The sequence below is a fragment of the Stegostoma tigrinum genome, chromosome 23 (assembly GCF_030684315.1).
Source record: "Stegostoma tigrinum isolate sSteTig4 chromosome 23, sSteTig4.hap1, whole genome shotgun sequence".
NCBI lineage: Eukaryota > Metazoa > Chordata > Chondrichthyes > Orectolobiformes > Stegostomatidae > Stegostoma > Stegostoma tigrinum.
Window position 1 is genome coordinate 43,790,437 of NC_081376.1, and position 13,574 is coordinate 43,804,010.

Sequence of the window (13,574 nt, forward strand, 5' to 3'; positions counted from 1 at the left end):
GCACAGCAAACCAGAAATTCGTCAAAGCTTAGCAGGTCTGGCAGCATCTGTGGAGAGAGTAGAGTTAACGTTTCGAGTCCAAATGAGCCTTCTTATAGCCAACCATAACCAAAAGTTCCAAGTAAAGTGTTTCACTCCACCTGTGTTGTGTTGGTGTTTTCAGTTTTCTCCTTGAAGTGTCGGAGACTGAGAGCTGATCTTTTATAGAGGTTTATAAAGTCATGAGGGACATGGATAGGGTGACTAGGCAAGATCTTTTTTCCTGGGGTGGGAGATTTCAAAGCTGGAGGGCATAGGTTTAATTGTTTTTGTGTGCATTTTGATATGTGTGATAATAAAATGAAAAGCTTTGTTTATGAGCGGTGCAAGAAGAAGCAAAGGGTGTACAGAGCAAAAAGACTTAGTGGCATACAGGTTACATTGCAGATTACGCTATTTGCGCCGAGAGTCCATTCAACAGTCTGATAATAGCCAGAAAGCAGCTGTTCCTGAAACTGCTTGCGCATGTGTTCTGGCTTCTCTATTTTCTGCCTGGCAGAAGAGGTTGTACAAGATCATTACCAGGGTGCAGTGGGTCCTTGTCTGCTTTTCTGTGGCAGCGAGTTGTGTAAATAGAATCCTTGGATGGAAGATTGCCTTCCCTGATGGTCTGGTCTGGGCTGTGCGTACCACCTTCTGTCGTTTCGTACAGTCCTGGGCAGAGCAGTTGCCATGTCAGGCCATTATGCACCCGGACACCATGCTTACAATGGTGCATCTGTAAAAGTTGGTGAGGGACCTTATGGACATTCCACATTTCCTCAGCTGCCTGTGGAAGAGGAGGTGTTGTTGTGCCTCCTTGACTCTCGCATTCACATGGGAAGTCTAGGACAGGTTGTCCACTGTTGTAGCTCTGAGGATCTTTTGATTCTCTTCTCTCTCTCTCTCTCTCTCTCTCTCTCTCTCTCTCTCTCTCTCTCTCTCTCTCTCTCTCTCTCTCTCTCTCTCTCTCTCTCTCTCAACCTCAGTTCCGTTGATTGTAGATGGGGATGTGTTCTTTCTTTCTGAAGCTCATGATCAGTTCTCTAGTTTTGCCGATTGTTGAGAGACAGTATGTGTTTTCATTGCATCACGTCACCAAGCCCCCCCTCTCCACTTCTGTATTTTAAGTCATTAGATGTCCATCCTACTACAGTGGTGTTGTCAGCGAACTTGTAGATGGTGCTTGTTCCGAATTTGGCAATACAGTCATAGGTGTACAAGGAGTACAGCAAGAGGCTGAGGATGCATCCTTTGGGGGTGGGCGGGGGTCTCCACTGTTATTGTAGAGGGGGTGCTGTTAGCTATCTTCACTGTTGGCTGCCTATGGATCAGAAAGCTGAGGACCCAGTTGCATAAGACAGAGCCAAGACCAAGGTCACGCAGTTTTGAGAGAGGGGAAAGATTTAAAAGGGACCTAAGGGGCAACTTTTTCACACAGAGGATAGCGTTGTACAGAATGAATTGCCAGAGGAAGTAGTGGAGGCTGATACAAATACAACATTTTAGAAAGGCATCTGGATGGTTATATGAATAGCAAGGGTTTACAGGGATACGGGCTAAATGCTGGCAAATGGGATTAAGTCAGATTGGATGTCTGTTCAGCATAGACGATTTGGACCGAAGGGTCTGGTTTTCATTCTGTTTGACTGTAATGACCCAGCTTCCACAGCAATGTAGAAGAGAATTCCAAACAGTAAAGACCCTCTTTTGGAGGAAATTCTACTTCATCTGTCGTAAAAGAAAGATCCCTTGTTTTTAAACTCTGGTTAAAGATCTCTTCATGCTTTCAAGCTTTCTCAGAATGTTACATTTCAAAAAGATCACCTCACATTCTTCCAAGTTCCATCTGAGTATAGCCTAACCTGCTTGAACATTCCTCATAAGGCAAACTCCTCAACCCAGAAATTAGCCTTGTGAATCTTCTTGAAATGGTCTGTTCTTAAGCAAAGTGACCAAAACTCTACACAGCACTGTCTAGAAAATGGCCTCACCACTGCCCTGTATAGTTGTAGCAAGTCTTCTCTACTTTTATCATGAGAAAAGGCCAGTATTACACTTGCCTTCCTAATTAGTTGCCGTAACTGCATGCTGACTTTTTGTAATCCATATACAAGGACATCAGGTTTATCCTTAACACAACATTCTGCATCATATTAAGTCATTTACTCCTTTCTAAAATAAAACATTTACATTGATTTTAATGTCTTATCACAGCTATTTGGTATGGTGCATTGCTGAATTACATGTGGCATGAAAATAATCCTATTGAAGAAGTGTGAGGCCTGTTGTTTTTTTGAGCAATGAATGCCCAGTGGGAGATTCTGCTTTTTCACTGGTTGCCTGTGCATTATGGGGACATTGTGGGCACAGCAAAGCGCTTTGCACAATGCAAGATTTCAGATGGATTCCTGTATCTATATTGGTCATTTTATTTACATTTCTGTTCGTGATTGATTTAGTACTTTTAACATTGCTTCCAAGTCATGACCACAATGCCTGACATTCATGGTAAGAGGTGAGAAATTGGGGAAAGTCTGTCAGCATGTGCAATTGTTCAGTTTTAAATTATGATTTTGTTATGATTAACAAGTATTTGCTTTTGGTTTCTTTTACAGTAGGGCCAAAGATGTGGTCAAAATGGCCCCACCACCTGTTCGGTTTTTCTCCCCCAACTCTCCTGTTATTGACCTGTACATGGGACAACTGGATCAAGTAGAAAGATATTGCCACGTATCTGAAGTCTATGTTATTCTGTTTTATGCTCCTTGGTGTGGAGAATCCATTTCTGTCAGAGAAGAAATCGATCAGGTAGCAATGGAGCTTCGGGATCAGGTGAGCATTGCTTATGTCCTTAATCTTTCTTTGCCAACTTTCCCCTGTCCTTTGTCAATACCCTGGTGAGAATAGCGCTCTAGAAGTAAAACCCCATTATTCTTTGAATTGTCATGTGTGAAATATGAACAGTTTAATCACTAGCATAAAGCCTAAATCACTGACCTGGCCTGATAGTGATCACTATCAAAGATAAAAGAAACTCACCAAGTTTCATCATTTAACAAGAAACTACTTCTTTATTATAAGCTGTTTGCTCTAAATTATGGCAAAACAGATTATTAACTCATAACACAAACTTAAATTGCCCTCTTTAAATCCAAATGCATAAATGCATTCATTCACATATAGGAGAGACTGACAGTCTGTTAAGGAATATCGTGGGTGGAAAATAAATACAGGCAAAAAAGGCACAGTTTGTGGATCTGAGTTCAAACCAAAAGGGGGAATGAAGTGACTACTTTGCACATCCCTTTTGATTTTTTAGTAGTGAAATTATTTTATCAGCCGTGACAATCTTTAATTTAGTAGCCCATCAGTTGGACTTGGCTCTTGGATTAAATTTAGTTTTTTTTTTGCAAAGGTTTTGAATATTAGCTCTTTTCAAATTAGTGAGAGAGTGATTTTCAGCTTTTTGCAGGCCTGTGTCCCAAATATTCTCCTCTCTTCTTAGTTCAGTGTCAACTACTACTTTTAAAACCAGCGCAAACCTATTGCTGGGTATTTACTTATTTTCACTGTAAAACATCTTTGTGTCAGTACAAAAATATCAAATCCAGTTCCAAAGGGGCTCTTGTGGTGCAGTAGCTGTTCTCCTACCTCTGTGCCAGCAGGCCTGGGTTCAAGTGCCACCTGCTCAAGAGTGTGCAGTAACATTTCTGAACAAATTGATATGGAAAATATTTCAAATCCAGTTCCAAAAGAAGAAGATCATACAGTTCCAATTTTACTTGCAGTTGTTTAAAAACAAGTAATTCAAACTTGCCTTTCCAGTTTGTTTCCAAATAAAATATATGTAGTCTTCACAGTTGGAAGTAAATCCTCAACTTAAACAACATCCATTTAGTGCATTTGCACTAGAGGTACAGTCTGGTGTATTCTTTACATATTGGTAGGTTTCTCTCTCTTTTCCTAATTACTCCATATTGTAATTATTGTATTTCACATTGTACAAAAAAAGTTACTTAATAATTGTCTGTTGTTAAATGATTTAGCCTTGAACACTTTTTGTTTGCAAAAGTCACAGTCTCAAAGCTGTGGAAATTTTAAACTACTACTGTGTGGTCACTACTTTAAGTTTCTGCTAATCTCGGTTGTATTTTTGAGTTTCCTCCTTTTAAGAAACTAGATGAGTTTTTTTTCTGGGTTACAATGTAAATTTGGAGAAAAGGGCATAAGATTTTATTTCTCACGACAAATGAGAATTTAATATAATTTCGGCCTTGCAGATGATTTTGAGAGTGGGGCTAGTATAAGATTATTTCATACTGTCAAATCGACTGTCAACTGAAATCCGTTGTGGATTCTCAACGTTTCAGGGAGCAATCTCTTAATTTTTAACTCTCCTTGAAGTTTCAATGTACAGTACTCCTTGTTGGGCTGCTACGCACCTTTAGTGTTCTCCTTGTGTGTTTACACCGTTTCAAATTCTGACATCTCTTCAGTTGCACAGCTTGTTTTAATGTCTGTTTTCTGCTTGTGTAGAATTAAATCCCAGAGACACAATTGGCTTTGCTCTCATTTTTTAATTGGAGGTTGCTATTTAAAGCAGTTTCCCCACTCTTATAAACCTGGCCCAATTTCTAGGGCAGAATGTTGCTGGTAGGAAAGAACTTTGCAAGTTAAAAGTTTAACTGCTGAACATAATTACTGTTATTTGAGTAGCAAAACCAGTTCATTTCTTTTTCAAGGGTGCCAGAAAGCCTAAATTATAACTCTTAACTTTTTTTGTGCCTTAAGCTTATGACTCAGTGAGGAATCTTTCAAAACAGATTTTATGCAGGAGATTATAGTAAACTTCAGTTTGATGTGGACTCCTACTCGAGTTTTTTTTTAGAATTATTGATTAGACTGAGGCGGCAGAAGGTAGTTTAAATTATGTGCCTATTGACACTGACCTTCCTGCCTCCTACGCCTTCATGCCTACTTGCTCACCAGTAATCTATTGTTGGCAGGTTGTAGGAGGCTCTTAGATTAGATTGAAATGTGTAATTTTAAGGAATTTATAAACACTGGTAGCTTAAATTTGTCAGCTTATGCAAACGAACATAGATCATTGTAAGTTCCTTTATAGCTGTCAGTTTGTGTGTGTGTGTGTGTGTGTGTGTGTGTGTGTGTGTGTGTGTCTCTGCCCACCCCCGAATCACTCCTTTAGTTGGTTTTTCTTCATTTATTTGCCCTGTATGTGTACTTGGGTATGTTTTAGTGTCTGCTTGAATCTACAAGTTCAGTTCCTGCTCGAGGGCAACGTGGGAATGTAGTATTTAATGTCAGCGATGATGTTTCTCAGTTTTGTTGAACCAAAGTCTTTTCGAATAGACTTGAATGGCAGACAGATCTCTTGAAATCTTTTAAAAATGTTTTTCTTGCTCTTTTTCTCCCCTGCTTTTGAATCACCAGCTCTTTCCGGATCCTTGGCAATTAAGACCAGTTGTAGAATTCACCTACTGCTGCTTCAACTCCTCTGTTGAGCAATTTTTTTTTTTTTGAGTCTATTTTGCCACTGAACGGTTATGCATTTTGAATTTGAGGTGTTCTTAGATTAAAATAAAAAGCATTTAGTTTACTTTGTTAAAGTATGATAGTGTTGCTTGGGCTGACTTAAGTCCATGTAATGGAACTGGATTCTTCCCTCTGTCTAGGTGTTGTTCATTGCTGTAAACTGCTGGTGGCACCAGGGCAAGTGCAGGAAGCAAATGAATCTCTTTTATTATCCAGTAATTCATTTATATCAGAGAAGGTAAGAAGCTATTTCACAATCCAGTAAGTGATAAGCAGCCTGCAAAATAGATAACCACTCAAAAATGGTTTAAACTGAAAAATGTCCACGAAAGAAGTACTGCACACAGAGACCATACTTTGAGTATGTAAGGGGTGAGGGGTACTGAATACCGTACATACTCAACTGATGTGTCAATCAGGGATTGATTTTTTTTTGCATGAGATTGACAAAGAAATCTAAAACTCTTGGTACTTACCATTTTATTCCGATTTTTCACCAGTTTCAAAATCTTCCCCATCCCTTAGCCTTATCCCACGTCCAAACCTCCCGATCATCCCCACCTCCTTGACCTGACACAACCTGTCCATCTTTTGTCCCACCTATCCACTCCTACCTCACTGACCAAGCCCCACCACTCCCTACATGCACTCACTTATCACCATCCCGCCTGCCTTCCCCCAGACCCACCTCTATTTCTTTCCCAGCTCCCTTCCCCCTCCCCATTTCTGAAAAAGGGGTTCCAACCCGATTATTTTTGAAGGGATGGTTTCAGCAATTTTGAAAAAAGGTGCAAGTTCTGATGGAAAACTTCCTACCCGGCCTTTTTGAGGGTAACTACAGCCTAAGATATTTTAGTTTTTGACGCTTGTTTAAAATTTTGGCGCTTTTTTTGTTTTGTGGCTATTTCAAGTGATTCAATTTATGAAACCAAACATAAGCCAGGTTAATTTCTTCAACATCCTGGTGAGCTGGTTCATCAACTTTTCTCATCTAATTTGACATTTAAATTCCCCCACACGGTCAAGTTTGGTTCTTCAAATTACTTTTTCTGATTCCTCCACATAGTCCAGTAAATTTCAACATCCAGGCCACTAATTAATCTATTTTAAAATACTTCAAAATTTCCTCTTTCCAGTCTTAAAATGACATAAATGACTGTATTCTTATGTTCATTCAACCACGACACTTTGTTTTACCAGTCCTACATGAGCTGGATTTATTAACTGCAAATGTTTTTGTGATGCTAACTTAAACACTCCCTTTCTTTAAGTAACCTAGCAGTTTGTAGTATTCTCAACATTAGCGATTTTGCTGTTAGTTAGCTCTACAAATTGAAATACAACCCAATTTGACACCACTCCTTGTGGTGTCTCTAGTGTTGAATGCATTCTATCCAGCAGAAATAGGAAGCTTTAAAAGATGTACGGAAGCCTCCTACTCTTACATCCTGTATTAGGTATGAGCTTCAGGGTAGTAATATCAAATGTGTCACTTTATTTTGTTTTTGCTATTAAGGGGATTTTTAAAAAAAATCCTTCTGGCTTTTTCTTGGTGGGTCACCCTGCCAGTTGAACTGTATGTATTCCAGCCGGCAGCCATTGTAACTTCTCTAAGTTTTAAAATGTCTGCACTGTTTTGACAGGGAGGTAGTAAAGTTATCTTTTTTTAATAAAGAAGTAATAACCATATGTTTTGCGTTTGGTCTTTGTGAAAGTTTAATTTTGTTCACCCATTTGTTTTGTACAAAATAAAACAGCTGTCAGTTTTGAAATGATCACGCTTGGCAGTGTAACACAGTATAGAGCTGGGTGATACTGTGTTATCTCAGATTCTCCAGCATCGGCAGTTCCTACTATCACTACACCTGGCCGTGTTTGATAATTCAGCACAAGGCTTTTTTTTTCTCAGGTTTCAGATCGTCCTACTGAAATTAGTGAAGAAAAGACTTTTGACCTTTTGTTTCCTCTACTGACTTTGCTGTTTGATTGCATTGATCTTGATTTTTTTAAAACCTCCAAATGTGCAGATTTCTTCAGAGACATGTAACGTCATTTTCACTACTATTCATTTCTTTTTAAGATTTCTTAACTAATACACTGTTAAATTTTGGTCCAGAAGCCCAAAGCTGAAAGAAGCTTCTTTGAGTATAAAGAGTACTGGGCTAATGGTAAGATTCTCAGTAGTGTGGATGAGCAGAGAGATCTCGGTGTCCATGTGCATAGATCCCTGAAAGTTGCCACCCAGGTTGATAGGGTTCTTAAGAAGGGGTATGGTGTGTCAGGTTTTATTGGTAGCGGGATTGAGCTTTGGAGCCGTGATGTCATGTTGCAGCTGTACAAAACTCTGGTGCGGCCACACTTGGAGTATTGCATACAGTTCTGGCTGCCGCATCATAGGAAGGATGTGGAAGCATTGGAAAGGGTGCAGAGGAGATTTACCGGGATGTTGCCAGGTATTGCGGGAAGTTCTTATGACGCAAGTCTGAGGGACTTGAGGCCGTTTCCATTCGAGAGAAGAAGGTTTAGAGGTGACCTAATAGATACATACAAGATGATCAGAGGATTTGATAGGGTGGACAGTGAAAGCTTTTTTCCTCGGATGGAGATGGCTAGCACGACGGAACATAGCTTTAAATTGAAGGGTCATAGATATAGGACAGATGTCAGAGGTAGGCTCTTTATTCAGAGTGTAGTAAGGGCGTGAAATGCCTTGCCTGCAGCCATTAGCAGACTTGCCAAGTTTAAGGACATTTAAAATGGTCATTGGATAAACATATGGATAATAATGGAATAGTGTAGGTTAGATGAGCTTCAGTTTGGTTTCACAGGTTGGCACAACATCGAGGGCTTGAAGGGCCTGTACTGCGCTGTAGTGTTCTATGTTCTGTGTTCAAACATACCCAGAAAGGAGGTCAATGCCATCAGTGATTTTAAAGCAGTTGACTAAGTAGCAGTTTAGATATTGTACATAAGCTAAAAATCAGAAAATAAATACAGTCTGCAAGAGGTCAGAGTTGTTTACAGATCACACATCAGGGCAGACAAGAGAAGTATGGGTGTCCGGATACCAGTGACCACCAGCAGCATTCTCCTTAGAATCACTTCCTGGTCCCAAATTGGACAAACGGGTAATGAAGCTGAGTCCGCTGCTGGATTCGGCAGTCTGTTCTGTTTCATCTTGAACTGAACATAATGCTTGGCCAAAGTCGATATGAATCACGTTGCAGTGCCATCCTCTGTTCAAATTTCAGTAAGTTCTGTCCTATCTGAAGTTTGTTTTTTTTATTCGCTCTTCTGTGTCTCTCTTGTATATCTTTGTTTTGGGTTAACATTGATCAATCATTTGTCCGTTGGCAAGAAAACGATATTCAATGTAATCCCTCCTATATCTATTGAAACCCACATAGTAATTTTGTGCCTGTTATTTGACAGAACACCCTGTTTAACCTTCAGTCAGACAGTGGGTTTACATGTGGGTCATGAGATCTCACGTTATCGGCTTTAGGAATATCTTGCTTCAGATCCCATGCTGGAGTCATATCTTTGGCAGAGATAAGCAGGCTTGCACTGTCCTGTTTTGTCAACTCAGGAAGCTTACTTCATAAGTGTACAAAGGAAGCAATTTCTATAATGTTCGGTAAAGTTTAAGATTTCATGAAGTTTTTAGTAATAATTCCACACATTTGCTCAGCCCTCTCAAAAGAAAAATTGCCAGTCATTAAGTCTGTGTTCACTATGTACTGAATTCTTTACTTGCGAAACTTAAAGCAAAATTCCACAAACATGACTGAACAGCTGAGAACCTTGGGCCTGAATTTTCCCTTCCTGAGAAATAGAAATAATTGGGTTGGTTGGCGCTGAGATTACTCTCCCCTCATGGCAGGATGGGCTGTTGCTGACCACCAATAAGCCTGCTGAGTGACCACTGAAATGCATTACAGGCACTTGTTTGGGCCGTTGGGATGGTGGAGGAGAGGTGGTAGGTAGTCCTGTGCGTAATGGCAACCACCCCCCCCCCCTCACAATTTAGTTCATAAGCCATAGACTGCTTCCTGAAATCTAAGTTTTATGTTTGTATAAAACATACTGCAATATTTAAAAAGGAACTAGAGACATATTATTGAAATGTAAGAAGTATCCACTTCTGGATTACAAGCTTTACTAAACTGAATTTTTTTAGAATATGTTCAAGATTTGTGGTGTGACGTGGTAGTAGTGTGAAGGAGAAGTGGTTTCCTTTTCACTTGAATCCATTATACAGTATTGAATTATATATGCCAGTGACAAAGGGCTATAAAATCCATTCACGAGGTGAAGGAAACTTGCTGAAATGGAAATTGGCTAAGATGTTGAAAAGAGAGTATGTTCATTCCCCTGGTCTGATTAGTGGTAAATATAGTTCAGTGAGATGACAGGAATAGCCTGCTGTTTCTTCAAATGAGGGAGAATATTTCTCCATTTATGTGAGTGAACTTACCAAGAAGAAAAACGGGCTTGAATTTATCCCGAACCTTTTATGATCCAGATGTATCTGAAAGTACTTCACGGTCAATGAATTATTTTTGAAGTATAGTTAGTGTAATGTAGGAAATGCAACAGTAAGGTTGTGTACAGCAAGGCCCATCTAGTTTTTTGTGATGCTGATTAAGAGGTATATATTGGCCAGGACACTAGGAGAACGCCGCTGGTTTTGTTTGAAATGGTGCCATTCTTTTGAGAGACTTGATGGGGCCTCGATGTAATGGCTTCTCTGAAAAATGACACTACACCTTCTGAGTCCACCAAATCTGTAAACTTAAGTGAGTTTCTGTGTTTAAGCCAACTTTTCGTCTTTCTCTTCTTCTCTCTCCTTCTCAGGTACTTAACTTCTGAGGTGTAGATCGTGATGCACCAGTGACAGGCCCAAGTGGCTTTTATTCCTGTAAAAGCTTGACCAAGTGGTGATGGCATCAGAGCTAATCATATCCGCACTCACTTCCATTGCGAAAATGTGGATGGAAATATTTTAACTTGCTGTCTTATCCAAATCTGGTGGTTATAATTGGATTTATTCTCACTTGACATTAGCCTCCTAATAATTGCTCTTCTTGCACTTGAAACAAAAGGACTCTTCTCAGGCACTAAAACACTCCAAAGCACTTGAAGTAACTGTAGAATTTCTAGAATCATTTGCTAAGCAACACATAACTCTACTTCACCACAATGGTGTAGTTTGTAGTGATTATTGATGCTGCGGGTGAGGGAAAATAGCTTCTAGAAAATAAGTGCTTGCGCTCTGAGTTCCAGTACCATTGAGTGAGTGTAATGCTGAATATTGCCCTGTTTCATCAATCCTTGGGGAAAATGGCTAAATTCGGGGTAACTGATCTAGAGATTAGATTATGCAGACAGGAAAATACTTCAGTAAATTTCTCACCGTTTTCAAGTTGATTTGGAAAGGACATGAGGATGACAATTTTTATAAATGCTAGTAATGGAAATTGCATGGTACTCAACTGGGCAGCTGACCGTGCTTGTTCATTTCTGGAATGGTAATTTTTTTGTTTCTCTGCACAGCTGCTTGCAATCCAGAAGCCATTAGTTGAAAAATTAACTGTATTAAAAATGTTATTGGCAGCTTATTTAAACAATGGTGTGAGTCTGTGATAACATTACAGAAAGCCTGTTCTACGGTTTTGTCTCAGCTGCTGCAATATTTGAGCAACAGCTTGGTCATCAAATTAAAATCTCTCTGGTATGAGTAATAAGACCATAAGACATAGGAGTGGAAGTAAGGCCATTCGGCCCATCGAGTCCACTCCGCCATTTTAATCATGGTTGATGGGCATTTCAACTTCACTTCCCTGCACTCTCCCTGTAGCCCTTGATTCCTTGTGAATTTATCGATCTCTGCCTTGAAGGCATCTAACATCCCGGCCTCCACTGCTCTCCGTGGCAATGAATTCCACAAGCCCACCACTCTCTGGCTGAAGAAATGTCTCCTCATTTCCGTTTTAAATTTACCCCGTCTAATTCTAAGGCTGTGCTCTTAGGTCCTAATCTCCCCTCCTAACGGAAACAACTTCCCAGCGTCCACCCTTTCTAAGCCATACATTGTCTTGTAAGTTTCTATGAGATCTCCCCTCAACCTTCTAAACTCTAATGCATACAATCCCAGGATCCTTAGCCATTCATCATATGTTAGGCCTACCATTCCAGGGATCATCTGTGTGAATCTCAGTTGGACACGCTCCAGGACCAGTATGTCCTTCCTGAGGTGTGGGCCCAGAATTGGACACAGTATTCTAAATGGGGCCTGACTATAAAAGTCTCAGAAGCACACCGCTGCTTTTATATTCCAACCCTCTTGAGATAAACGGCAACATTACATTCGCTTTCCTAATCACGGACTCTACCTGCAAATGAACTTTTAGAGAATCCTGGACCAACACCCCCAGATCCTTTTGTACTTCTGCTTTACGAATTTTCTCACCGTTTAGAAAATAGTCCATGCCTGTATTCTTTTTCCCCAAGTGCAAAACCTCGCATTTGCTCACGTTGAATTTCATCAGCCATTTCCTGGACCACTCTCCTAAACTGTCTAAATCTTTCTGCAGCCTCCCCACCTCCTCAGTACTACCTGCCTGTCCACCTATCTTCGTATCAAACTTCACCAGAATCCCCCAGTCCCTTCATCCAGATCATTAATATATAAGGTGAGCAACTGCGGCCCCAAAACTGAACCTTGCGGGACACCACTTGTCACCAGTTGCCATTACGAAAAAGAGCCTTTTATCCTGACTCTCTGCTTTCTGTCAGACAGCCAATCCTCAATCCAAGCCAGCTCACCTCGAACATCATGCTCAGCAGCCTCCCGTGAGTCACCTTACCAAAGGCCTTTTGGAAGTCGAGATAGATAACATCCACTGGCTTTCCCTGGTCTAACATACTTGTTACCTCTTCAAAGAATTCTAACAGGTTACTAAATCCATGCTGACTTGTTCTAATCTGGCCCTGCACTGCCAGGAATTTAGAAATCTCAACCTTAGCAATGGATTCTAGAATTTTACCAACAACCAAGATTAGACTAATCGGCCTATAATTTTCCATCTTTTGCCTTGATCCTTTCTTAAACAAGGGGGTTACAACAGCAATTTTCCAATCAACTGGGACTTTCCCAGACTCCAGTGACTTTTGAAAGATCACAACCAAAGCCTCTGCTATTTCCTCAGCCACCTCCCTGAGAACTCTAGGATGTAGCCCATCGGGGCCAGGAGATTTATCAATTTTTAGACCTTATAGCTTTCGTCGTACTTTCTCTTTTGTAATGCCTACCATACTCCACTCTGTTCCCTACTCTCCCTAATTGTTGGCATAGTACTCATGTCTTCCACTGTGAAGACTGACGCAAATTACTTATTAAGTTCTTCAGCTATTTCCTAATCTCCCATCACTAGCCTTCCAGCATCAATTTGGAGCGGCCCAATATCTACTTTTGCCTCACGTTTGTTTCTTCTGTAATGAAAGAAACTTGTACTATCATTTATGATATTACTAGCTAGCCTACCTTCATACTTGATCTCAATTTTTTATCGTTCCCAAGAGGAAGAATTACTGAAATGCCTACATACCGAAAGAGCCTTTAAATTGGATTTTTAACAAAGAAGCACTGCAATTCCAGAAGGTTATAAAATATTTTGATCAACAAATTGCACTTTCAAGATTTAAGTTGTCTGGGTGGCTCATGAAATTTAGACATGTATTTAAACTTTTCATTTTAAATATATTATGTTTTGATTTGGGTTCATTACCCCACTCAGATGTAAGAGTCGCAACCAAAATCTACTTTATAGTACAGGCCATTAGGAGAAGATTGACAATATGTGGCCTGTCTGTTGAAATGTCACCAAGGGTGTTTGGTGTTGTCACCTGATTGGTGTAATAGGGGTTACTCAATCTGCAATTTTTTTAAAGGCATAGTGTGGTGTTTAGGAAAGCTCTCTAATGTGCATCCAGCTTAC

At 40.1% G+C, this 13,574-nt stretch overlaps 1 protein-coding gene across 2 annotated transcripts in view; it reads left to right on the forward strand.

Annotated features, from left to right (window-relative positions):
- The window catches only part of txndc11 (thioredoxin domain containing 11), an 88,587-nt gene that overhangs the window by 21,543 nt on the left and 53,470 nt on the right, over window positions 1-13,574 (forward strand). The window contains exons 2-3 of one of the 2 annotated variants that reach the window (XM_048552186.2): window positions 2,637-2,853; window positions 5,715-5,812. In XM_048552186.2, coding sequence (XP_048408143.1) covers window positions 2,637-2,853; window positions 5,715-5,812 — 315 coding nt within the window. Of the gene's footprint in view, window positions 1-2,636; window positions 2,854-5,714; window positions 5,813-13,574 lie in introns of those variants that run through there. The other variant, XM_048552188.2, reaches the window with a different exon arrangement.